This window comes from Bubalus bubalis, chromosome 1 (genome assembly GCF_019923935.1).
Source record: "Bubalus bubalis isolate 160015118507 breed Murrah chromosome 1, NDDB_SH_1, whole genome shotgun sequence".
NCBI lineage: Eukaryota > Metazoa > Chordata > Mammalia > Artiodactyla > Bovidae > Bubalus > Bubalus bubalis.
The window spans coordinates 7,389,294-7,414,515 of record NC_059157.1 but is presented as its reverse complement, the minus strand read 5'-3'; the positions used below and the strand labels follow the sequence as shown (position 1 = coordinate 7,414,515).

At 50.6% G+C, this 25,222-nt stretch overlaps 1 protein-coding gene across 8 annotated transcripts in view; it reads left to right on the top strand.

The window, feature by feature from the left end:
• Nucleotides 1–24,782, top strand: part of CSGALNACT1 (chondroitin sulfate N-acetylgalactosaminyltransferase 1) — a 338,580-nt gene extending 313,798 nt beyond the window's left edge. For 7 of the 8 annotated variants that reach the window (XM_025275393.3, XM_025275498.3, XM_025275451.3 and 4 more), the window contains 4 exons: nt 12,339–12,517; nt 13,356–13,450; nt 20,900–20,981; nt 23,120–24,782. In XM_025275393.3, the coding sequence (XP_025131178.1) occupies nt 12,339–12,517; nt 13,356–13,450; nt 20,900–20,981; nt 23,120–23,409 (646 nt within the window). In that variant the 3' untranslated portion in view covers nt 23,410–24,782. The other variant, XM_025275645.3, reaches the window with a different exon arrangement.
• The last annotated feature ends 440 nt before the right edge of the window (nt 24,783–25,222 follow it).

Here is a 25,222-nt window from a genome sequence, read left to right as displayed (position 1 = left end):
AATGTCTTGGAAAAGTCTAGCTTGGTGACCAGCGTGCAGTGTTTGTATCTCTTGGCTTATGCTTACTCCGTCGAGCTTTCTGTTTCCGCGGACAGCTGCCTAGCAGTGTTTCCCAAACTACAGTTTGTGACTCATTAGTGCTGTGAAATTGATTCGATTTGAGTGGATTGTGTGCAGTATTTTCAAAAAACCAAGGAAGAACAGGACAGAAGATTATCAAAATGTGTCACGAGTAGTAAAGATGAAATATTGTTTCATGAAACTTTGATTTCAGAGAGTGTGTGTGTAGAGGGGTTGCTTGTCATGATGTGTAAATATCCTTTTGTAAGGATAAGCGTGGTGGTCAAAATATTTAGAAGCCACTGACATAGATAGAGATCCCATTAGTTTGAGAGAGGATCCAGGCATAAGATCTCAATAACCATTTTCTAGTCTCCCCTTGGGCTTCCCTGGTGGCTCAGTGGTAAAGAATCCACCTGCCAATGTAGGAGATGTAGGTTCAATTCCTGGGTTGAGAAAATCCCCTGGAGAAGGAAATTTCAATCCACTCCAGTATTCTTGCCTGGGAAATTCCATGGTCAGAGGAACCTGCGGGCTACAGTCTATGGGGTCGCAAAAGAGTCGGGCACAACTTAGTGGCTAAAAGACAACAATAAAACAATGACAAATTAGTTCTCAATAGATGATTTTTATTCCACAGAGTTTTTTGTACTTGTTGTTGTTCTGTTGCCATGTGGTGTCTGACTCTTTGTGACCTCATGGCCTGCAGCAGCCCAGGCTTTCCTGTCCTTCAGTATCTCCCAGAGTTTTCTCAGGTTCATGTCCATTGAATTGGTGATGCCATCCAACCATCTCATCCTCTGTTTCCCTCTTCTCCTTCTGCCTTCTGTCTTTCCTAGCATCAGGGTCTTTTCAAATGAGTCAGCCGTTCGTACCAGGTGGCCAAAGTATTGGAGCTACAGCTTCAGCTTCAGTCCTTCCGAAGAGTATCCAAGGTTGATTTCCTTTAAGATTGACTGGTTTGATCTCCTTGCAGTCCAGGGGACTCTTTAAGCGTCTTCTCCAACACGACAGTTCAAAAGCATCAATTCTTTGGTGCTCTGCTTTCTTTACTGTCCAGCTCTCACATCTGTACATAACTACTGGAAAGACCATAGCCTTGACTATACGGACCTTTGTTGGCAAAGTGATGTCTTTGCTTTTTAGCACTGCTACTGCTGCTCCTACTGCTAAGTCGCTTCAGTCGTATCCAACTCTCTGCGACCCCATAGACGGCAGCCCACCAGGCTCCCCGGTCCCTGGGATTCTCCAGGCAAGAACACCGGAGTGGGTTGCCATTTCCTTCTCCAATGTGTGAAAGTGAAAAGTGAAAGTGAAGTCGCTCAGTCATATCCGACTTTTAGTGACCCCATGGACCGCAGCCCACCAGGCTCCACCACCCATGGGATTTTCCAGGCAGGAGTACTGGAGTGGGGTGCCATTGCCTTCTCCGTTTTAGCATTATGCTTCAGCTAGTCTCAAATTTACAGCCTAGCTCAGTGGTTCTCAAATATAAATGTACTTTGAATAACTGGCGTGCTTTTAAAAATGCAGATTCCTGAGCTCCAGCCCCAGAAATTGAGTTGTTAGGTCTGAGATGAAGCCTCTGAATCAAGACTGAGTTCAGCCTGCGATGCTGATGTGAGTGGTCCATGGCCTGTATGGGGAGTTCAAGCCTAGGGGACCCACTCCCACTCCACTGTTCTTGCCTGGAGAATCCCATGGATGGAGGAGCCTGGAGGGCTACATTCCGTGGGGTCACAAAGAGTTGGACATGACTGAGCGACTAACTAACACACACACACAGCCTGGGGACATTTGCTTGGAGCTGTGTGTTAGAATATTTAAAAAAAAAAACCATACTGGTAGATGGATTTGCATGAGTTTTAATTTACTGTGTGGCATCTTTGTCCAGTCGTGAGGACAGGAAGGCATCTTTCAGAAGGATAGTCTCCGAGATGGAAGCACTGGAACCAAGACCCTGCCCTGTCCTGCAGCCGTGTGCCCGAGGGTTTCATGTGTGCTGTTGGGAACCAGGCTTTGTTGCCGTGGTGTTGTCTGCATTTCATGCCTCTTTGAAGGGACTTGTTTGATGTGTATCTTCGGGAGCAATTTATTAGAATATCCGTAAAGAAAACTGGGGAGAAAGTTGTCTGAAATTTGAGTGTAATTGTTACTTTAACATTCTTCATAAACAAGGAGGTTTCATTTTATCTGTTTACTTTTTAGTATTTATTTGGCTGTGTCAGATCTTGCCGCACATAGGCTCTTCATGGCGATGTGCAGGCTTCTGTCTAGTTTTGAGGTGGGGGCTTCGCTGCCCCACGGCATGTGGGATCTTAGTTCTCTGGCCAGGGATCAAGTCCCGTGTCCCCTGTGTTGGAAGGCAGATTCTTGATCACTGGACCACCAGGGAAGTCCCAACAAGGACTTTTTTAAATAAGAGTCTCATCTGCTAAAATGAAAAATGCTACAAAGTGAATTCCTTTCTAGAAGATAAAGAGTCCTGGACACTGGGAAGTGCCTCACAAATGAAGGCAGCTTCTCAGGGCTGTGGCCATCTCACCCAGCATCTGCCAGAGAAGGGACTAAGCACCACTCTGCTTGGTAACCACTTTGCGCAGATGTGCCTGTATTTTTAGGCATTCCAAGTTGTTCTTTGGGGGATTCGAGCATGGCATATAGATTGTAGTATCGTGATAGTGTTAACTTTCTTGAGTGTAAGTACATCACTATTATAAAGGAAAGTATCTTGGTCCTTATTTTTGAAAGTGAAGTTGCCCTGATGCCTGTAACCTCAAATGGTTCAGAGGAAGGAAGGAAATACAGCCAAATTTTAACACTTGATGAAAACGGGTGAATGGTATATAGATACTTTAGTACGCTTACAACGTTTCTAATGGTTTAAATTTTTCCAAGTAAAAATTTAGAGAAGCTATGCTATGAAAACAATTAAATGAAATTCAGTTCATACAATGGAATATAATGCAGCAGTTTTTTTTTAAAGGCTATATCAGTGAAATGGTGGAATAAAGACCTTGCAAAATTCTCCTCCATAAAAGCAGTGAGAAAATTAGTAAAAATCGTCAGAATCAACTTTTATAAGCCTATGGAAATTAAAGCTTGCAACAGACTAGAAAGTGCTTCTCTAAATAACCGAATGTCAGTGTGAACAGGGAGCTTTGTGAACTTTAACTTGCCCCTTTTCCACCTCTCCCCCCGCCTTCAGCTCGTTTATAACCTTGAAGGCCAGCAGCCCATAGGAGTCACAGCTTGGCAGCCACTGGGTGCCAGAATATGGCTGGAGCTCCTTGAGAGCAGTATTCTCAGAGAATTGTCATTAGTTGGCCTGCCTGGGGATTTCCTTGGGAGATCCTCCTTACAAGCTTGTCTTCGTTTGACCTGAATCAGAGCCCTCACAGTGGAACCTTTTATCCAGAGATGTTTGTCGGAAAACAGTCATAGGAAGTCTTTAACATTGTGGCTTCCTGCAGTGGTAGAAAAGAGCTGGGGCAAACAGCAGACTAACCAACAAGCTCAGGAGGTAAGTCTGAGCAGTGAGACCTCCGAAGTGCTGGGAAAGCTCCAGCACCTTCCTGGGGATCCAGAGGCTGTGCTCATACCTAGGAAAGACCTGAGCAGGCCCTTACTTTGACCTCTGACTGACCTGGAGACTCTTTGCAGGAAGTAAAGGCTCAGGTGCGTTGTCCCCTGCTTGGCTGTTGTGTGTTGATGGCATGCCCCACCATGTTCATCAAGTCCCCACCATTCGCAGAGTCCTCTGGCAAAGACTGGGAGACTTGTTGGTTTCAGGCATTTAAGGAAACCCATGACTAATCACTAGCTTACCACTAAGGGGTCACACACAAGAGTACAGTTTACAGAACTAGTTCAGGAAAGCCACTAAACAAACAACAAGAGCAAATGGCAATGATACCGGCAGAGGGTGGAGAGCCTCATTTCCAGGGCTGCCATATTACATTATTGAAATGTTTCGCTTTACACAAAAAAATTATGAGGCATGCAGAGAAATGAGAAAGTATGGCTCATGAGCAGGGAACGAAAGCTGTCATTAGGAATTGTTCCTGAGGAGGCCCAGGTGTAATCCTTAATAGCCAAAGACACGAAGTCAACTGTACTAAATATGTTCTAGGAATGAAAAGAAACCGTGTTTAAAGAAGTAAAGAAAAATATGAGAGCCATGTCTCACCAAATAAAGATCCGTTAAAACAAGAACCAAATATAAAGCCTGGAGTTGAAAAGTACAATATTTAAAATAAAAATTTTACTGTGGGGCCTCAAGATCCGGTTTGATCAGGCAGAAGAAAGAATCAGTGAACTTTAGGTCAGTTGATATGATACAGTTTGAGAAACAAAAATACAAAAGAATAAAGTAACTGAGTAAACCTCAGAGGCCCGTAGGATACCATCAAGGATGCCAACATAGACATACTGGGAGATATCCTATCCAGAAAGATAGGAGAGACATAGAGGCAGGAAGATATATCTGAAGAAATAATGGCCCCAGACTCCCTTTATTTGATGAAAACATTAAACTACACATCCAAGAGGCTCAAAAACTCCAAACAGGAAAACTCAAAGACATGCAACAAATAGTTGAAAGACAAAGAGTAAAAGAATCTGTGTTACTGAGTCCAAACTTGTATAGCCCACCATGTTGTAGACCAGTAGATTGAGAGATGCGGTGTTGGGGCAAGGAATAGTGGCTTTATTTTCAAAGCCAGTGGGTGGTGGACTAATGTCGCAAAGAACCATCTTCCTCCAGTTAAAATTCAAGTTCCTCTTTTACTGGAAGGGGAGGGAATGTGGTTGGTTGTTGCAAAACCTCTTGGTGTTGGAATCCTTTGTTCTTGCAGCTGTTCACAGGTCACAATGTTCCTGTAAACTTCCAACAAGACAAACCTTATTCCCTGTCCTGCATCTTTTTATCGCTATGTGAATGGGAAAATGTTATACCTGTAAAGGTCAAGACCTTGAGAACAGTCTTCTTGTATATTTCAGGCTATAGGCAACATTTTTAACTTGTAGCAAAAGTAGTAGAATACCAAGTTTAAAGTAAAAGAAGCAGATCCAATATGGAGTCAGATTTGTTCTTCTCTACATAAGCAGCAGGAGTGAAGCAACTCAACAGGTCCAAGGAATCCTTTATAAAATAGAAAGTGGGATGGCATATTCAAAGTGCTGAAAGTAAAGTTCTGTCAACCAAGAATTCTATATTCAGCAAAACCATCCATCAAAAATAAAGGAGAAATTAAGACATCCTCAGTTAAACAGGAACTGAGAGAGTTTGTCACTGGTAAATAAGAAATAATGAAAGGAGTATTTGTGGCTGATGGGAGAGGATACTAGGCATAAACTCAAATCCATACAAAGAAACACAGAGCGCCAGAAAAGTAACTACGTTAACAGAAGACACAGTAAAAACGTATTTTCTTGTGTATAGCTTTTTTCCTATCTCATTTAATAGATAACTGCATAAAGCAGTAATTATACATCTGTACTGATAAAGGCACAACTGATTTTTATGTTAATTTGTTTCCCACAATGTTACTAAATTCATTTGTTAGTTCTTAATGGGTTTTTGGTGAAGTCATTAGGGTCTTCCATATATAGTATCATGTCATCTGCAAATAGCGACAGTTTCATTTCTTTTTTTCCAAGATGGATGCATTTTATTTCATTTTCTTGCTTAATTACTTTGCTGCTGCTGCTGCTAAGTTGCTTCAGTCGTGTCTGACTCTGTGTGACCCCATAGACGGCAGCCCACCAGGCTCCCCCGTCCCTGGGATTCTCCAGGCAAGAACACTGGAGTGGGTTGCCATTTCCTTCTCCAATGCATGGACTTCCAATACTGTGCTGTATAAAAGTGGCAAGAATGGACATCTTGTCTTATTCCTGACCTTTGAGGAAAGGCTTTTAAATTTTTACTGTTGATTATGATGTTAGCGGGCTGTCCTGGTGGCTCGGATGGTAAAGAATCTGCCTGCAGTGTGGGAGACCTGAGTTTGATCTCTGGTTTGGGAAGATCCCCTGGAGAAAGGAATGGCTACCCATTCCAGTATTTTTGGCAGGAGAACTCTGTGGACAGAGGAGCTACAGTCCGTGGGGTCCAAAGAGTTGGATGCAGCTGAGTGACTTTGAGAGAGAACGATGATGTTAGCTGTGGATTATAGAATATGGCCTTTGTTATGTTTAGGTACATTCCTTCTATTCCTAATTTGTTGAGTGTTTCTATCATAAAAGGATGTTTGAATTTTTTATGCATCTATTGAAATGATAATAAAATTTTCATTTTTCATTCTGTTAATGTGGTGTATCACATTTTATTAATTTGCAGATGTTGAACCATCCTTGCATCTTAGGGATGGATCTCTCTTGATTATGGTGTGTGATCCTTTTAATGAACTCGTGAATTCAATTTGCTAGTATTTTGTTGAAAATTTTGCATTATGTTCAGGGATGTTGGCTTGTAGCTTTCCTTTTGTGTTTTTGTTTGACTTTGGTACCAGGGTAATGTTGGCCTCATAAAATGACTTTGGAAATGTTCTTCTCCCTTCAATATTTTGGAAGTGTTTGAGAAGGATTGGCATTAATTCTTTAAATATTCGGTAAAATTCATCTGTAAAGTCAGCCAGCCCTGGGTTTTTATTTGGGGAGATTTTTGACTACTGATTCAATCTTGTTCGTTATTTGTCTGTTCAGATTTTCTATTACTTCATGATTCAGTCTTGATAAGATGTATGTTTCTAGGAACTAATCAACTTCTGTTATCTAATTTGTTGGTATGTAATTGCTCACAGTTGTCTCATGATATTTAGTATTTCTGTGATATCAGCTGTAATGTCTCCTTTTTTGTTTATAATTTTGCTGATTTGAGTCATCTGTTATTTTTCAAGATAATAAGCTGAAGGTTAGTCAATTTTGTTTATCTTTTCAAAAGAAACTTGCTGAAACAACTGTATAAGTAGGCTTGTATATAAGCTCAAAAACTAGAGAACTCTAAATTGTTTAAAATGCCTGCTATGAAAAACTAGCTGGGAATGTTTAGCTTTAAATTATTTACTGTATTCATATCCCTTTAGTAAGTAGAAGTCATAAGCAATGTCAGTATTCAGGGATGTTAGATTTAGATTTTTAAGTTATACATTAAATATATATTTCTATGTAAATTTTTAAATGTGTTTTTTTTTTTTAATGAAGGGCTTTTGTGGGAAGTGTCACATTAAGATAATTTCCTTGTAGCAGTCAGAAGATACTGATATTAGAGTAGATCACGTTAGACAGAAAGATCTTTTTATCATTTTTTAAGCCAGCAGTTCTGGGAAATGCAAGTCAATTAAAGAAATTAAGTCTCCGTTGAAACAGTAGCTTCCTCAGGTCATTTTAACCTCTGTCCGCATGACTATACCTAACCTAGAGGAGACCCCATGCATTGGACTTATATTAAGAGAAAGGAATTGAAGGAGAAGCTCAAGAATTTTGTCAGTCGATAATTACAGCTCAAGAAGAAAAGAGAAGAAATAATTATAAGTAATTCTGGGGCCATTTGGAGCTGCAGACTCTGATTCATAACAAGAAATTACACAGTAAAAAATGTGATGCTGTGAAAAACCCCATTTCTTACAAGGCACTTACTCTTGTTTGTGTGTTCAGTTGCTTAGTAATGACCGACTCTTCGCAACCCCAAGGACTGTAGCCTACCAGGCTTCCTTTTGTCCATAGAATTTTTCAGGCAAAAATACTGGAGTGGGTTGCCATGCTCTCCTCCAGGGGATCTTCCCGACCCAGGGATCAAACTTGCATCTCTTGTGTCTCCTGCATTGGCAGGCAGATTCTTTAACACTAGCGTCACCGGAGAAGCCCTTGTTACTCTGGACGTGCTGCTAGATATTACATTTCTTTGTATGGGTAAATGAAATATTTCAAGCCAAATTACATTGTATTTTCCTCAGCACTTTTTTTTTTCTTTTACTGACATATTTGTAATCTTCTGTAAAGCTTGGGTTTGTGCCTGAGAAAGAGTTGATTGGCGCGTCTTCCTGATTGGGGAGGGAGGCCCACCCCAGAGGACGAGGTGGTGTCCTGGGCCAGCGCCTTCCACAGGTCCCGGGTCTGAGTCCATGGACTCATCTCCTGACTCATCCAGTGTTTACGGAGCTGCTCTGCGTCCCATGGGTGCCATTTACTGCAAGCGCTGATAACCCCTGATGATAGAGGTAAGGGCAGCCCCTGTCCTGTAGGGTTTAGAGGACAGGCCAGGGGGGTCAAGTGCACAGGGCATGAGAGAGGGCACTGGGTCCCGGAGGATGGAGGAGGGACTGGCCCCGATGCCTGGGGGCCAGAGAGGACACCTCGTCCCACGGGAGGGCGGGAGGGGATGCCACTCGACAGGGACCATGAGGATTTGGGGGGATCTTCCCTGGAGTCTGTGGAGGAAGTGGATCCCCAGAGAGGAGACCGTGGAGCTGACGCAGGAGGTCCCCGCGTGTCCACGCCATCTGTGCCCATCTTCTGGCAGAGGGGGTGGGGATGGACAGAGCTCAGCATGGCCCCCGGCCTGTGTGCCTCTGCATCTGGGCTGCGGCCTGTGGTCGTGCTGTGCACGTCCCCACACCCACGATCCACTGCAGCAAGTCGGTGTTCCGTGTTGAAATGTGACCTTGCTTTTGCACAGTCTCTTAGTACACAGTCCCCATGCCGCTGGCGGGTGCTGGGGCCCACTCCGGTGTTCCTGGGCTTCCCTGGTGGCTCAGCAGTAAAGAATCCGCCTGCAATGTGGGAGACCTGGGTTTGATCCCTGGGTTGGGAAGATCCCCTGGAGAAGGGAACGGCTACCCACTCCAGTATTCTGGCCTGGAGAATTCCATGGACTGTAGAGTCCATGGGGTTGCCAAGAGTCGGACACGACTGAGTGACTTTCACTTTCACTTCAGACCAGGGTTTGGGGAACCAGGGGGTGGAACAGATGAGACTGACCTCTGTGTGGGGCACGTGTGTCCCCCCAGCCACCATCCCCCCGGACCTGTAGCTCTTGCTCAGTCATCTCCCTGCCACTCGCTCAGCCCCCAGGCTGCTCGTCTTCCCCAATGTTAGTTCAGTAAGAAAGTGAAAGTGTTAGTCGCTCAGCCATGTCCGACTCTTTGTGACCCCACGGACTATAGCCTACCACACTCCTTTGTCCATGGGATTTTCCAGGCAAGAGTACACCAGTGGGTTGCCATTGCCTTCTCCGGGAGATCTTCCCAACCCAGGGATTGAACCCGGGTCTCCTGCATTGTAGGCAGATGCTTTACCGTCTATATTTATTTATTTTTGGCTGTGCTGGGTCTCCCGTGCTGTGAGGCCTTGTCTCTAGCTGTGGCGAGTGGGGCTACTCTTTGTTGCATTGCTCGGACTTCTCATGGCGGTGGCTTCTCTCATTGCGGTGCCTTCTCTCGTTGCAGAGCACAGGCTTAGCTGTGCTCTGTGGCGCACGGGCTTAGCTTCTCTGTGGCATGTGGGACCCTCCTGGATGAGGGATTGAACTCGAGTCTTCTGTGTTGGCAGGCAGATTCTTTACCCCTGCACCACCAGGGAAGCCCTGGTAGTTCAGTTTCTAACGCTGCCTATATTATAACTATTCACCGTGACTCGACTGTAAATGTGTGACATTCTACACAGTAAGTAGCAAATACGCTATTTGTGTAAATATTTGGTATGTCAGCACTGATAAACTGTAGGCTATTTGGGACGAAAATCCTGCGTGTCTTTTAACACCACAATTCAGGGACCTGCCTTCCTCTACTCTTGGCAGAAGTTACTTGCTGTGGTTCAAATAGGAAGCATTTTTTCTATTTGAAACCTCTAATGACAGAACTTGGGAAGCCTCTGGGAGGAGGCACCTGAGTCCTGGGTCAGATACATCTGAACCGGGAATTGATGCTTCAGCAGGGCAGCCCTGCCTGCCCTGGAAATCAGCTGACGGATGTCCCCGCGGGCTGGGCGGGTCTCACAGAGTGTGGACTGTGAGACTGTCGAGAGCAGAGATCTGCTGCAGCTCTTAGAGGAAGCCGGGCCCCAGGTGGGGGACCCGTCCTGGGAAGCTGGCTCAGACGAACAGGTGGAGAGTCAGGCATCTCTCAAGGGTAGAACCGCCCTGGAAAGTGACCAGGTAGGGCAGGGGGAGGTGGGCTGCAGAAACCTCCGGGGGGTTGGGAGGATGGTGAAGGGCCGCATGTCAGCTGGACGTCTTCTCTGGGGACAAGGAGGCCGCGCCATGCCTTTTGGGGGAAGCCTTGGGACGCAACCTCAAGGCACACTTCAGGAGATAGGAGCCAGGGCCACCTGCCCGGGGAGAAGAGTCGAGATGAAGTTCCGAAAGAGGAGTCCCCCTCATGTAGAGCGAATCAGCCAGCAGTGGGATCTTAGCTTGTGAAGGGCCTGAGCACATCCATGAGGCTTGGCGGCGAGAAGTGGAGTGACTGCCCGGGTAACACGGGGCGGGGCTGAACTGGAGTCGTTCGTCTGTGGACACGTTTAGTCCCCAGCACCTGCCAAGCACCCAGTGGGGTTGGGCGGCTCCAGAGCCTGGCCCGGGGCTCCTGACTCGCCCTCCAGTGCTCCACCAGCCACCGGACCTCCTGCCATGTCTGGCCTCGGACTTGGACAAGGTTGGGCCCAGGTTTCCAGGATAAAAAACGAGCAAGCTCATGCCCAGGTCTAAAGGGAGGTGACAGATCAGGAAGGGGTAACAGAGCTAGCTCCACTGATTAAGCTGCATGCGTGAAGCTCATGGCTCTGCATTTGTGTTGACCTTCACCCGAGACAGTTTCAGACTTCAGACAGTGGGTATGGGTTGTTGAGGGGCCTTCCCTGGTAGCTCAGATCGTAAAGAATCCTCCTGCAATGCAGGAGATGCAGGTTCGATCCCTGGGTCAGGAAGACCCCCTGGAGAAGGGAATGGCAACCCACTCCAGTATTCTTGCCTGGAGAATCCCATGGACAGAGGAGCCTGGCAGGCTACAGTCCACAGGGTCGCAAGAGTTGGACACGATTTAGTGACTCAACCACCACCACATGGGTTTTTGAACCTCTTTTAAGGCAACGAGATTAGAGAGAACTTGGGGGGTGGGATAGGCTGGGTTGGGAGAGGGCTCAGAGCCAGGGGCAAGGAAGCCATCAGGCAGGAGAGGTATGTGCAGTCAGCAGGAGGGAGTGCTGGCTGGATACGAGGCCTGCACAGGTGGACTTGGGCGCTCCAGTAGGACCAGAGTGGGTCTCTGGTTCTCTCTGGGAGAAGACAGCCCCTGTCCCACTCGGTACTGGATGAATTCCTGGAATTTTGTTCAAGACATGCCCCATTTCAGAAGGTTCTGGGCAGGAACAGCCAAGTGAAGAAACACCTGGACTCCCTTACCCAGCCCTGTGCTGGTAACAGACTGGCTGATGCTTACCCAGTGCTTTATGCTCTTGGCCATGCTTGCCTCACAGGTAACTCTGAGCAGTTAAGGAAGGTGTCGTTATTTCCATTTTGCAGATGAGGCAACCGAGGCTCCAGGAGATGGATGGGCTTGCTTAGATCACAGCCTTAATGCACAGGAGAGCCAGGCCCCAGACGCCCCAACCTTCTGAATCCCAGTGGTGTGTCCTTGGCATGTTTGGCTGCTTCACCTATGGGTGGGAAAGGGGGTCCAGGTGTAAGTGTTTGAGGATAGACCCAGACCGTCCTGCTGGCCTCCTGGACTTCAGCGCTGACGAGGAGCTGCTTGGTGGGGCTATGGCAGCATGGCTGTGTTTCTTTGGCCAACAGTTTCATTGGCTCCAGGGCCATGGGGTTGTCCCAGGTTCTGTTGCCTGGTCTTCACTGGCTCGTGTTCTCTCCCTCACATTAGCCTTGACAGTTGTTTTCAATATGGGAAGAAAGAAGAAATAAATTGGTACTTATACTGGCTCAGACAGTAAAGAATCTGCCTGCAATGCAGGAGACCTGCGTTCCATCCCTGGGTTGCAAACATCCCCTGGAAAAAGGACAAGCTATCCACTCCAGTATTCTTGCCTGGAGAATTCCATGGACAGAGGAGCCTGGCGGGCTACAGTCCATAGGATCGCAAGGAGTTGAACATGACTGAGCGTCAAAACACGTCCAAACTTCACTAGATATTTTCATGCCCTTAATCCCAGCGCCCTCAGGTCACAGAGGACATGTGGTGAGATGCTGCGGGCCTTGACCATGCATTTTCCAGGGAATCCTGTCCTGCGAGCCTGGGCCCCTGGGTGACCGTGTCTGGTCTCCCTTTCAGAGCCGCCAACTTCAGGAACTTCACCTTCATCCAGCTGAGCGGGGAGTTCTCTCGGGGGAAGGGGCTGGACGTGGGCGCCCGCTCCTGGAAGGGCAGCAACGTGCTGCTCTTCTTCTGCGACGTGGACATCTACTTCACCTCCGAGTTCCTCAACACCTGCAGGCTGAACACGCAGCCAGGTGGGCTCCCCTCCCGGGCACCCTTATCGGCACAGCTCGCTCTGACCACCAGCTCCACATCAGCCTTCAGCCCCCCTGTTACGGAGACAGGCGAGCTGCCTCATCGATTCCTCCTTTGGTGTTGCGCTGGGGCCCTGTTGGCCCCCGTAGCTCCGGGCTCTCAGTCCCAAAGGCGTGTTCATAACCCCTTTTCTGTTCTCTCCTGGGAGGTCAGCTTCAGGGGACAACCAGGAGCAAGTGTGGTGGGGAGGGCGTGGGCTGAAACCACAGGGAGGGCGTGTCTGTGCGCAGTCCCCAGGGCAGGAGGGCCCCGAGCAGAAAGAACCCACGACCCAAAAACTGTTCTCAAAGCCTGGGACTCGGTGGCAAGGCCGACACTCAACTGCTAGCCATTGGAACGGCTGTGTTGGTTGTTAAAAAACCTGAAATGCTTCTGTGTCAGTGGATAAAGAGCAGCCACCCTGGGCTCCCTGAGTCTGTTCCTGCTGCCTGAGGTCACCCTGGCCAACTGCCCCGAGAGCCAGTAGTTAAAGGGTTAAGATCTGGCTGGGCAAGGAGGCATTGAGACCCTCGTTCACACCCATTCCCACTGGTGGTGTCCAATGCTGGAGCCACTGGCCATCAGCATTTGAAGCATCACTCCTGTCCTGGGAAGTCAGGAATCCAAGTCTGTCCATCTGGTCTACCTGCTGCAGTTCTAAGATCTGTCAGGGTCTAATGAAGAGAAACAGGGAAGTGCATGCAGACTCCAGGGGTATGTCCGAGGGTTAAATATAAATGAATAAGTCTAATAGCTCTATCTGTCCTTTTAAGTGAATGTTTGTTTTCTGATTTGCAGGGAAGAAGGTGTTTTATCCCGTCCTTTTCAGTCAGTACAATCCTGGCATAATATATGGCCATCACGATGCAATCCCTGCTTTGGAGCAGCAGCTGGTGAGTGCTCCCCGTGGGGCCTGGGTGGGGGGTGCTCTGTTTCATGGCTGTCGTCCCCAGGGGCACCTGGCCACGTGTGGGGGTGAGTGGAAATCTGGGGGTTGCTTCCTTAAGTAATTTGTAAGTTTGGCAGATTTTCTGGCCTTTGCTCCAGCACCTCATCCATTAAAAAGTACTTGCAGTATTTAAAAGTGGGAAGTAAATAGGAGCAATACCTTACAGAAAGGTAGTTTCACACCTTCATAGCTTTCTTCTGGCATTTTGGAAACCAATATCATTGTATTATGGACGAAGCACATTTTCCCTTTATTATTGCAAAGCGCTACGAGGTAAGAAAGCTGAGATTCAGGCTCCGATTGGACAGGCAGAAGATGGAAGTTAGAAAGAGGTGGCTGACCCCCCGGGCACACAGTGAGTTAGGGACGCGGGGCCAGATCACTGCTCCCGCTTACCGTTCCATTAGCATCGCAAGTGTTACCGGCCAGGTGGCTTTCACAGGAGTGTGGGAGGGACTCTGTGCTGAGATCCTGGTGCACAGGTGATGGTAGACACAGCACCCAGGCGCTCCTTAAGCTGAGATGTCTTCGTTGGTCCTTTAAGCAGAGAAACTGTAGGTTTCAGGAAGATGGGTGAAGGCAGCAGAGGGTCCCTGTGCCGCCGGAAGGCGCGCCCCCCAGGGTTGTTGTCACCTGGCTGCCATCGTCTGCAGAGACCAGGGGGCTTGTCTAAAGCCGATGTCGGCTCAGGCTGCGGGCGGGGGCCACTGCCTTGGGGGCCCAGTCTCTTGTGGAGGTAAAGCCACGTCCTGTCGCCTCTCACGGTGGAGAACAGAAGCTGCCCTGTGACCCTGAGGAGTGCTGGAGTCCCCAGTGCTTTCCTGCAGCGGGAAGGGAAGCTGATTTCATTGAACACGTGTTCTAAGGAATTCTTTTGTGTTGAAGCTTCCAGATGTAAGAAAACCTGTTCTCTCCCGTCCCTCGCCCCCATCCTGGGTCCTCTTCGTGTTCTTCTCTGGCAGCTGATATATAATGACCTTTTCCAGAAAGTTCCAGCTTGGGCTGCTGCAGGCTGGACAAGGGTGATTCTGCACCCCGTCCCAGTTGGAGCCTGATCATCATCCTCTCTTCCCCCGGGGAAGTTTGAATATCGCAGCTTCTTTGTCCGACTCTGTGTGCTGTGTGTGTATACTCAGGTGCTTCGCACATCAACACTGTGAGAGCTCTTCACTCCCCAAGAACCAAGTTTTACCTACTTAGGGGTGATAACCGCCCCTGTTGAGACAGAGAAATTTCACATTTCCTTTCCATAGAGTTCTTAGCTTCTCATAGGGCTCTAGTGGGAATCGAATTCCAGGTTTATTTTCTTTCAACCATTCAGAATAAAAGTTCCTCTGATTTTAAACAGAGTACTGCTTTGCATTTGATGTTGAATGGGCTTCATGGTTCAGCTTCAAATCAAGGCCTTACTTGCTTGCAGGGAATTCATTTCATTGAACAGTTTAAAAGTTTCATCCTTTTGTTGCTGTTCCTGTAGGGAAGCCGGAGGATCTGGTCAAACCAGTTTCTCAGATCCTCAGAATAAGTGGTTGAGTCAGAAGCAGAACTCAGAACTCAGAACTCACAGCTCCGAGGCCTCTGAGCTCTCCTGCAACCTTGACCACTCACCTCCAAGTCCACCTGAGACCTTCACTCTTTCTCCTAGACTCAGCCTGGGTCACACAGCCGGCTAGAGCTCAGGTCAATACCGGGATTCACCTACCTAGTGTGGTGGAAACAGTTTTGCTTGGGATCTAGGTGAGAACCGAAATAGAAGGGAAATGTCAGAGGAGAACATCCAACCCCAGAAGTTAATTCGGTTGAGAGAGGACGTGTGGGTGCAGAGAGGGGGTAAAATAAAAGGTGGTGATTGGAGGTGGGCGAATTAGGAAAGACTTCCTGCCAGGGGTTCATTTTGGCTCAGTCTTGAAACATCCAACACATACATATTAATAAATTCTCGAGAGCCTTCCCTGGAACACGTCAGTATCAAGGGAAAGGCAAAGCTCAGATGCAGAATTCAGCTGTGACAGGTGACGGCCACGTCCAGACAAGAGGCAGGCTTTGCCAGCAGCCCTGCTGATGTGACTTGGGTACCAGTTATCACTTCTGGCTGCTGCCTCTGACACTGGATGACATTTGATAACATTTGCCTGCAGACAAAGGAGAGAAACCAAATTTAAGGGAACTTCTTTTGTGTCCAGGTTACTTCTTTCTGTGCATTTGAGTACAGTTAGTAATCAGCATTAAGTGAAATCATGGGATTTCATACTGTCGTTTGACCTATTGAGTTTTAAACCTGAGATGAGCCTTGCTGATGCTTTAGTGTAGAAACAGCCTTCCAAGAAAGGAATAACCCTAATTTAAATAATTGCTAATTTCAGACATCCCCTTTCCTGGTTTGAGCCTTGTCAGTTCCTGCTGAGGCCCCGGGCAAGAAGCTGTCAGAAATCCTCTCTCCTTACGCTCCAGTCTCTTTGTCACCTTAGGCCAGAGATGCGATTCCAAAACACAGATTAATTCTATTAAAAAAAAAAAAAATCTTTGAGGACTTTGCTGATGGTCCAGTGGTTAAGATTCTGTGCTTCCAATGCAGGGGACATGGGTTGGATCCCTGGTCAGGGAACTAAAATCCCACAGGCCCTGTGGTGTGCTCCAAATGAAGTGTTCAAAGCCCCGTCTGTGAAGGGAGAAGGAGCTGCCTGTCTTCCAGACGTCAGTCCTCCCACGGGGCCTGGTTTGGACACCCTCTGACGTCTCAGAACAGAGCTGAGGATAGACTTCCTTGCTGGTCCCAGCCACACCAGCACAGCCCTGAGCCCTGATTCCTTTGGGGGTGAACTGCCCTCCACAATCTGACACTCAGACTGATCACAGAGGAGTTGTCTGCAGACCCTGGCACCTGGGTGTGACCCACTGCTCTGCCAGACAGGCAGCCCTGTCCGGGGTCTCCCAAGCTGCCACCCCGCCCCCCCCGCCCAGGGCCATCTCCTCTCCAGCACTGAGGCCACGATGCCTGGCTGCTCCCTCTGCCACGTGGTCCTGCCCCCCACTGTCTGATGAGTGGTCAGCGTGCACCTGGTGTGCAGGCCCGGCCTCAGCTCTCTCTGCTTAGACCCTTCTCTCTCCTTTTGTCCAAAGAGAACTTTGCCACTGGCCCGCTGCTCTGCCAGGCGGGCAGCCCTGTCCAGGGTCTCCCGAGCTGCCTGCCCCCGTCCCCCAGGGCCATCTCCTCTCCAGCACTGAGGCCACGATGCCTGGCTGCTCCCTCTGCCACGTGGTCCTGCCCCCCACTGTCTGACGAGTGGTCAGCGTGCGCCTGGTGTGCAGGCTCGGCCTCAGCTCTCTCTGCTTAGACCCTTCTCTCTCCTTTTGTCCGAAGAGGACACTGGCCCAACTTTCAGTTTAAACTTCTAAGAACTGATAACTGGGCCTGGGTCATCCTTTGGTCTGTTTTTCTTTGTTCCGCTAGCAGACTCTCCCTGAGAACTGAGAGTCCCATTAACACATGCTGTGTCCGTGGCCTGGGGGCAGCTGGCATTCTCTGCCTGCGTGGTCCTGTGAAAAGGACTGTCCCGCTCACATCACAGGGAGAAGCTTGCAGCTCAGGGGCGGGTGCCGCTTGTTGAGAAGCCTCCATGCTGGGGCGCAGGTTGGGGACTCCCTGACTGCAGCAGCAGGGGTGGGGGCTTGTTCGGTTCCCCGTGCTTCCAGGGGGCAGAGGGTCTGACTTCGGGTCACAGCTCCCAGGACTGAGTCCTGATCCAGCACGAAATCCTTCAGAAGAGACTTCATTTTTTAATGCAGGTAAAAGGAGACTGGTGGAAAAGTGTGAGTTACTGCAAGTCTTGGAGCAGGTTGCAGTTGAGTCCATTCTTAAACCCATTCTTTGAAAGACATGGCTTGCGAAATACCTTCCTTCTCAAGAAGTGGTCTCTGGCACGGCCACACTGGTGCTGCTTGGGGCTCGGGCCTGACTGGCTGAGTGTGTGACAGTGGGCGAGTCATTCCGTCTCCCAGCCCGGGGCCTGTGCACACATGGTGCAGCCTCGGGGCCCAGCCCCCCAGGGGCCTACGGCAGATGAGGGGCAGCCTGGCCCCGGGACCCGCAGACCAGGGTGTCCGCTGCTCACTGTGTGATGCCTGGCCCCGGGCAGGCCCTTCCCGGAAGGTGTTTACGGAGCATCCCAGGACATCAGCAGAGCATCAGCCGGGCGAGAGGCAGGCCTGCAGACCCCGGGCCTGTCAGGTTTCCGGTGACCTGAGGCTTGCCAGACGCAGCAGCCTTGGTTCTGGGGAGCCTGTCTCTGACGTAGTGGAAGTATTCTGCCTGAGTATTTGTAGTTGTTTACCTTCTGACCGAGCATGCTTCCTGCGTGACTGCGGGGAACTGCCTTCCTGCATCTGTGGGAGAGGCCGATCTGTGCTTGGTGTTCAGTCCTGATCGGAAGTCATCACTCTCGTCGCGTGACCACCATCCTGCGGGGTGTGGCCGGCACGGGCAGTGCCTGCTGGGCTCAGGGCATGACGACGGGGCTGGCGGAGGGGCAGGCGGCCTTGTGACTAGCAGGGCGCTGGAAACAGGTGCGATCCCGGCTGGGCGATGCTGCCTTTACGGCATCACTGTCGTCTGCAGTCTCCTCCTCCTCTGACGTGGTGGACATCGCCCGTGTGTGTCACTCTGCCCTGTCCGGGAGCCGGGGGCATAGGTTCTAAGAAGTCGAGCCATCTGCTCAGAGCCTAGGAAGGCGGAAGCCTTTCTATCTGTGGGTCCAGATCTCACAGTTCCGGGGGTCTCCTCGGTGGACACCTAGGCCTTGGGCTGAGCTCCTCACGGCTAAGCATTCCCTACCCGAGCTGCACCTCTCTCCAGCGGCCGGGCGCTCTCCTTCTCTGATGGAGGAGTGACTGAGGGCCGGCGCCTGTGCACGGTGGTCCGGGGGCTGCAGGTCTAGCCATGAAGGAGACCCAGAGTCTGTGTTCGCCAGTGCTGGTGGGTGGGTTCGGATGGCAGACAGAAACAGCCCATCAGCAGGAGCACTTCTGGGAGCCATGGTGTTTCAGGGGAAACGTAAACCAGCTGGCGGGACGCGAGGTGGGAGCTGACGCTCTCGGGGGGTCAGCGTGACCACTCTCAGCGGAGTCCCCATGGTGGGCGACCCTGGCCGGGTGGTATCCGGTGGGTGTCCAGCCTTTGGAGGCCTGTGAGCCTGACACATTCACGGGGACCCAAGATGGACAGGGCAGGCAGGAGCATATCACCCGGGGCCTCTGTGGGCCCCGGAGGCTCCCCATGGGTTTTATTCTGATCGCCTTGGGGCGGAGGGAGCTAACCCACTGCAGAGCTTGGATGGGGCCGGGCTGTGGTCTGACGCACACTTGAGGCCCCTCGGGCTCCAGTTGAAGGGCATGGCCTCGGCCAGCGTGCCCATCTGGCCCCCAGCGGTACCTGCTGAGGGCATCACTAGGTCCGACCCCACGAAGGGCTGAATGTCCACCTGCTCGTCCCATACCGGCTTTCTGTGGCCTGCAGGCTTCAGAGCCCACATTAAGTGTTTGTGTAGCTCATTCCCTGCCCACAGGTCACCTTCCTCTGTCCCACTGTCCCCAGGCGAGGGCCACACCTTGCCGGGCTCTGCGTCCACTCAGCGGGTCCTGGCTGGCCACCTCCATAACCCCTCTTTCTTCCCCAGCGCTGGCCCTTGTTTTCCCCACTTGGGGCTTTCTCTCAAGTTCCAGGGAGACCTCTGCCACACGTTTGAAGTTGGGGTGCTGGGGCGACTCTCTCACTGCATTTTTACCCAGGCCTTGTCCCCACCACCAGAAAGGACAGGGGCCATCAGTTGCGGGAGAAACAGTGTCCCTGCCACCGCTGGGAGGGAGCAGAAGCCATTTCTAAAAAGGGACGCAGTGGAGATTTTCCTAGGCTTTCCTGCCCTGTGAACTCTCTCCAGCTGATACTAATAAATTATTATTGTTGCTGGGGGCTTATCCTGCAGCGGGCCTTTGTTCTGGAGTCGAGCTGGGAGGACACAGGCCCCCTCCTGGCCTTTCTTCTCCTTGGTCTGGTTCATGGCAGGCAGAGTGCCGGTGACCTCTGTGTGTGTAGATTGCAGTGAAATAAGGTGGTCTCATTGGTTGCAGAGTAAAGGGAATGTTAGGTCCATCACCGCTTCTGCAGGCCATTTGTTGAGTGTAGTCTAGCCTGTGGAGTGGATAGAGTGCAACTTCCCAGGTGGCTCAACAATACAGAATCTGCCGGAAATGCAGGAGTCCCAGGACAAGCATGTTTGATCCTGGGCTTGGAAGGTCCCCTGGAGGGGCATCACAACCCACTCCAGTATTCTTCTGGAAAATCCCATGGACAGAGGAACCTTGTGGGCTACAGTCTATGGGGTCACAAAGAGTGGGACACGACTGAAGCAAGGATGCTCACCCACGAATAGAGTGAGCCCTCAGGAATGTGGGCGCAGTAGGGAGTGAGTGTTTGGGTGCTGGGCTGGACGAGCCCTCGGGTGACTTGGCTCAACCTCCTGATTAAAGAAGAGGAAACAGAGGGACCGGCGAGCCTGCCTGAGGCAGATGTGCCAGCCGGTGGGCTCATGGGTCAGGACATGCCGTTTCCAATTAGTGGGAACCCAGGCCCGGCGTCCCAGGTGGAGACCGCAGGTAGGAGGGGGCCATGCTGGGGGCCCTCCTTTCCTCCCAGCACCTACGTGAGCTTCCAGAACAAATCTGGGAAAATAACCAGTACGGTCACAAATCTGTTTGCAGGTTTACTGCAGCCGCATGTATATAAATAACAAAAGACATCTTTGAAGTCTTGCTGCTCCACAAGTATGTTGGAAATGGACTTTTGAAGTGAGACATGCACAGGGCTCAGCCTGGCTTTTTACAGATGCATCCTCACCCAGAAGGGACCCCCCCCCCCACAACTACTCTGACTGGGGGAGCAGATGGTACTAAAGCAGTCTGTGGATGAGTGGACAGACCATGTCCCCAGGACCTGGCCTCACTGCGTCTTCATCCTGGGCCAGCACTGCTCACTCGGGCTTTCTTTTCATCCCCCGAGGGGTCCTGTTCATGCCCTGGGCCAGGATGGCTGAGTTCCAGGTCCTTCTCTTTCCTTTTTTCAAACGTCCCCAGCCCGGTGTCGGGCTGGACACACAAACAGCTTTTCCATGGTGCTGCCCCAAACCGGCCCTCCCCACTGGTCTGTGTGTGTGTGTGCGCGCGCAAGCCTACACCTAGAAACACCCCAGCTAGAGGTGCCAGAAGTCACCAGGCCTGTTGAGGACGGGGGGGGTTTGGTGTGCCCGGTCGTCCGCGCCCCCACCAGGGGGTGGCTGTGTCAGCAGCCCCCCTCCGTGTCCACTCCATCTCTGTCCATCCAGTGATGGCGCTCTCCCTGCAGGTCATAAAGAAGGAGACTGGATTCTGGAGAGATTTCGGGTTCGGGATGACGTGCCAGTACCGGTCCGACTTCATCAACATAGGTGAGCCCAGAGCCCGTTCCCTGATGGAGACCGTGTGGGTGCCTAAGAAGGCCGCTCCCCGGGAGGTCTCTGCATAAACGTGGCTCCAAACCAAGTCGCTCAGGGCCTGGCCCTGTGCCCTCTGCGCAGAGCATCCTCCACGGGGAGGGGATCCCCTGGACGGAAGGGGTGGGAGGGTCCCAGTTTCTCTGTGCTGAACCTGTGAAAATCCTGGACATCACTTCAGGTCCCCGGTGTGCAGACACTGTCAACATGCACACGGGCACACGTACGTACACCGATGCCTACACGCATGTGCATGCACGCACACACACATCTAGAACCCAGAGGGGAAAGGCCCCCCAGTTGTAGATTGGAGGCCAAGTCTCAGAGAGGCAGAGGGACCTCACAGCTAGAGAGCCCCGGGGGTCTCCTGTCCCCTGGGAGACAGCACGTCACTCCCCGGGGCAGCACCCACTCTCCAGCCTCTAGAGGGAATGGCGTGGATTGTACACGACCAGGGGATGAGTGAACAGGCCAGAGCCGTGATCTTGGGCCCAGGGCCTCAGGTGGTCCCCCGGAGGCCCGTCCTCACGTGGAGACCCCTACCTTTGCATCTTCTGGGGGTCCCTAGTCTTGTTCTCTTCGCCACCTCCCCTCCCGCCCAAGGCCTTGGGCTTCTCCTTGTAAGGTCAGTGAGTCAATCTGAGTTCCAGGAAGTTTGGTAGACAGCAGGGACTATAGGACTCTCAAAAAAATCACCTAACTAAATAAAAGCCCAAGGGGCTTCCTGGAGGTCTAGTGTTTAAGACACTCAGCTTCCAGTCGGGGGCACAGATTCAATCCCTGGTCAGGGAACTAAGATCCTGCATGCCATGTGGTACAGCCAGAAAATAGAAAGAAAAAACAAACCACCTAATGCCTTGAAGTTAAGTCCTGTAAGAAATAATAGAACACACAGTTCAAGGGCCTCTGGTGAGTGTGCTCAGATTCCCAGCAGGTCACCACGGGTGTTCTTCGATTTCTCTATAAATGGCCTAAATTATTATGTGTAAATCTAGTTCAAAAATGACTTACTTTAAAACTTTTCTGAAGGAAACTTCCATTTTGAGAAACTCTTGTTTCCTTGCTGTGTGTGCAAGGAAAAGTGACTCTGCGATGATGTACGTTTATCGAATTTGGACTTAAGAGAGGCACAGTGGCCGCTGGTATGGCAACCAAGACTTGAATTCGGGCCCCGACCCAGAATCCTGCGTGTTTCCTCAACTGCCCAGCGGCCCTGCTCACAGGCAGGGGTGTGTCGAGGACCCCCCCGCCCCACTTCTGGCTCCATCAGAGCAGTGTGGCCTGGGGGCTGCAGGGAATCCGGCTAAATGACAAAGCCACTGAGTGTTGATTCACTTTTTGTTATGCGAGGCCAAGAACTCTCTGGAAGCAAGGAACAGTGACAAGCAAGTGGCCACTGTTTCCCGGTTCTGTCTGGGACAAGGTGGCTTTAATAGACAGGGGGATGTCACCATTCACAAAGGTGTGAAGGAGCCACTGTGATGTGAAGTAAGCTGTCTGAAGTAAAACTTCAGAACTGTGAGGCCAGTCCTCTTAAAGTGACTCCTCTCACCGGCTTGCAGGGGCCACCTCACAGCTTTGGGGACTCCAGTCCACAGGAGCGAGGGCGCTTTTGTAGGACATGAATTTTTCACACCTCCGGGCCCTCCCTGGTCTCTCCTCTGCAGGGGCAGGAGGGGGCCACGTTCGAACAGAGCCCCACGAATTTCCGTTCAGAGGTTTGGGTTGGGACGTGGGGGGCGCTGCGGGCATCGCTGACCCCCGCGTTGCTATGACGACAGTGCAGCTGCGGCTGCCCAGGCTTCCGGCAGCCGGCGGGGCGTGCGGGCGTGCGGGCGTGCGGGCGTGCGGGCGTGCGGGCGTGCGGGCGTGCGGGCGTGCGGGCGTGCGGGCGTGGGGGCGGTCTCGCCGTCTCCAGGAGCTCGTGCCGGGCCAGGGGGTTCCTGAGTTCTCTAACCCCGGCAGACGCGCACCACCCAGACTCGGGGAGTCGGGGCGGGGAGACCTCCCCAAGCTGCCTCTGCTGAGCACGCTGGTGCTGGGTGGGGCCGGGGCCCCCCGGCGCGCGTTCAGCCGTGTCTTCTGCCCCGCAGGCGGTTTCGACCTGGACATCAGAGGCTGGGGCGGCGAGGACGTGCACCTCTACCGCAAGTACCTGCACAGCAATCTGGTGGTGGTGCGCGCGCCCGCGCGGGGCCTCTTCCACCTGTGGCACGAGAAGCGCTGCGAGGACGCGCTGGCGCCCGAGCAGTACCGGATGTGCATGCAGTCCAAGGCCATGAACGAGGCGTCCCACGGGCAGCTGGGGATGCTGGTGTTCAGGCACGAGATCGAGGCCCACCTCCGCAGACAGAGACACAAGACGGGCAGCAAGAAGTCATGAACGCCCCCTGCAGGGAACCAGGGGTGCGGAGACGCTTTATTGTTTTGTTTTGTTTTTTTTTTTTTCCTTTTTGCCGTTACAACAAGGAAAAATACTGCCCCAAAGGGGCAAGGAAAGCATTCGACTGGTTAGTAAAATGGACGAGGGGGGTTTCCCTCTGCCTGTGTAGCTTATGCAACTGGCACAAACGCCCCCCACTTGGCCTGCAGAAGCAGCCCAAACGCACCAAACCGCAGCGACCAACAGAGACGGGTCTCATTGTGAGACTGAAGGCGTGGAGGTTGTGATTGTGTTTACAGCAAAGCGAGTGCTGTTGTTCTGCGCTTATTGAAATATTCATGAAGGAAGGGAAGCTTTGTAAAAAGTTCATTAGGATGGAAGGCCAGCACATGCCTTCCGGTCTGAGGGGTGAGCAGCCCTTCTCTGGGGTCTGGGAGCTGAGATATCAGGATGCGGGCAAGGAGACTGTGTGAAATTCAAAGATACACTCATGGTGATCTTTGTGAATATAGTAAGCAAAACCAAATGGACTAAAAATGAGAAAACAAAGAAACTCGTAGCTATTGTATCATCTCCCCCAATATTAACCAGAAGTAATCTGCTCATCTTTTTGGTTGTAGTTTTAACCATCTCTGTTAATTTTATTTAAAAATGCACTTTTTTTGGCTTATGAATTATATTCTGCTTATTTAATTACCCATTTGCAAGCCTTATGAAGAGAGCATAAGTTAGCTACATTTTGATATTTTCTAAGAAGATACTTTTCACTGCATTGGTTCAGTTCAGAGCATCAGATTGTGACCCACAGCCAGGGACATGGCAGACGCTGATCCTGTGGGGACTGGCCAGCAGACGGTCATCAAGGGGACGGCGTGGCTTGGGGCTGCTGACCACACGGGCACACGGATACTTTATCTGAAGAGTATTTCCTAAGTGGAGCAACTGAACACTGGTGGGAATGGAAAATGTATTTTTTACCTTAACAGAGAAGGAAACTCATTCAGACTGGTGATAAAAGTCAGAAAACACGTTTTCTCCTCAGGGGAACTGGGGACCACTTTCTTACCTGTTGAAATAAACCAAAGCAGACTGTATGAACCAAACGCTCTCTTTTCTAAGCAGGGTGCTCTTCCTGGCTTCTGGCTTCCACGAGAAGAAACACAAGGAAACGTCTTTAATGAAAGGTCACTCCACCCGCCAGCGTCCGGTGGGACGGATGATTGTGAGGTGGGCTCTTCCAGCCCAGCCTAACGGCTGTGACTTAATTGTTTTTTAAATTACGCTGTTCTACTCAGTCACCAAGATGCTTCTGAAAATCTCATTTTATTACATTTTACAACTATTAAAAAAAAAATAAACGCAGTTAACATTTAGTGGTTTCTATGTTTATGTGAAAATTATTTACTTATTAGCCAGCACCAGATAAAGGAGCTAATTATCTCTCAGGTGCCTTGCCTTCTGTTTGCCCACAATCAACTCATTGTTTAAAAGCTCCAAGAACAGTCAAGCTGTTGGTGGGTAAAAAAAACCAAAATGCATTGTACTGATTTGTACTGATAGTTCATAAAATCCAATTAAAACCCAGGACATGAATGGAAGGCGGCATTGGACAGCTAATAAAATGTGATTTGTGGGTACATTTCTTCCTGAAGTCAGAACACCAGGTCTTTAGTTTCTGGAGATGGGTTTCCTGAGTGTCGACCAGCTCCCCTTGGCTCTGCGGCGTTTCAGGGAAGGTCATTCCCTGACCGGGGATGTCCTGTGTACTCAGCATCCCTGACCCCTCCTCCCACGATGACTGGAGCACCTCTCA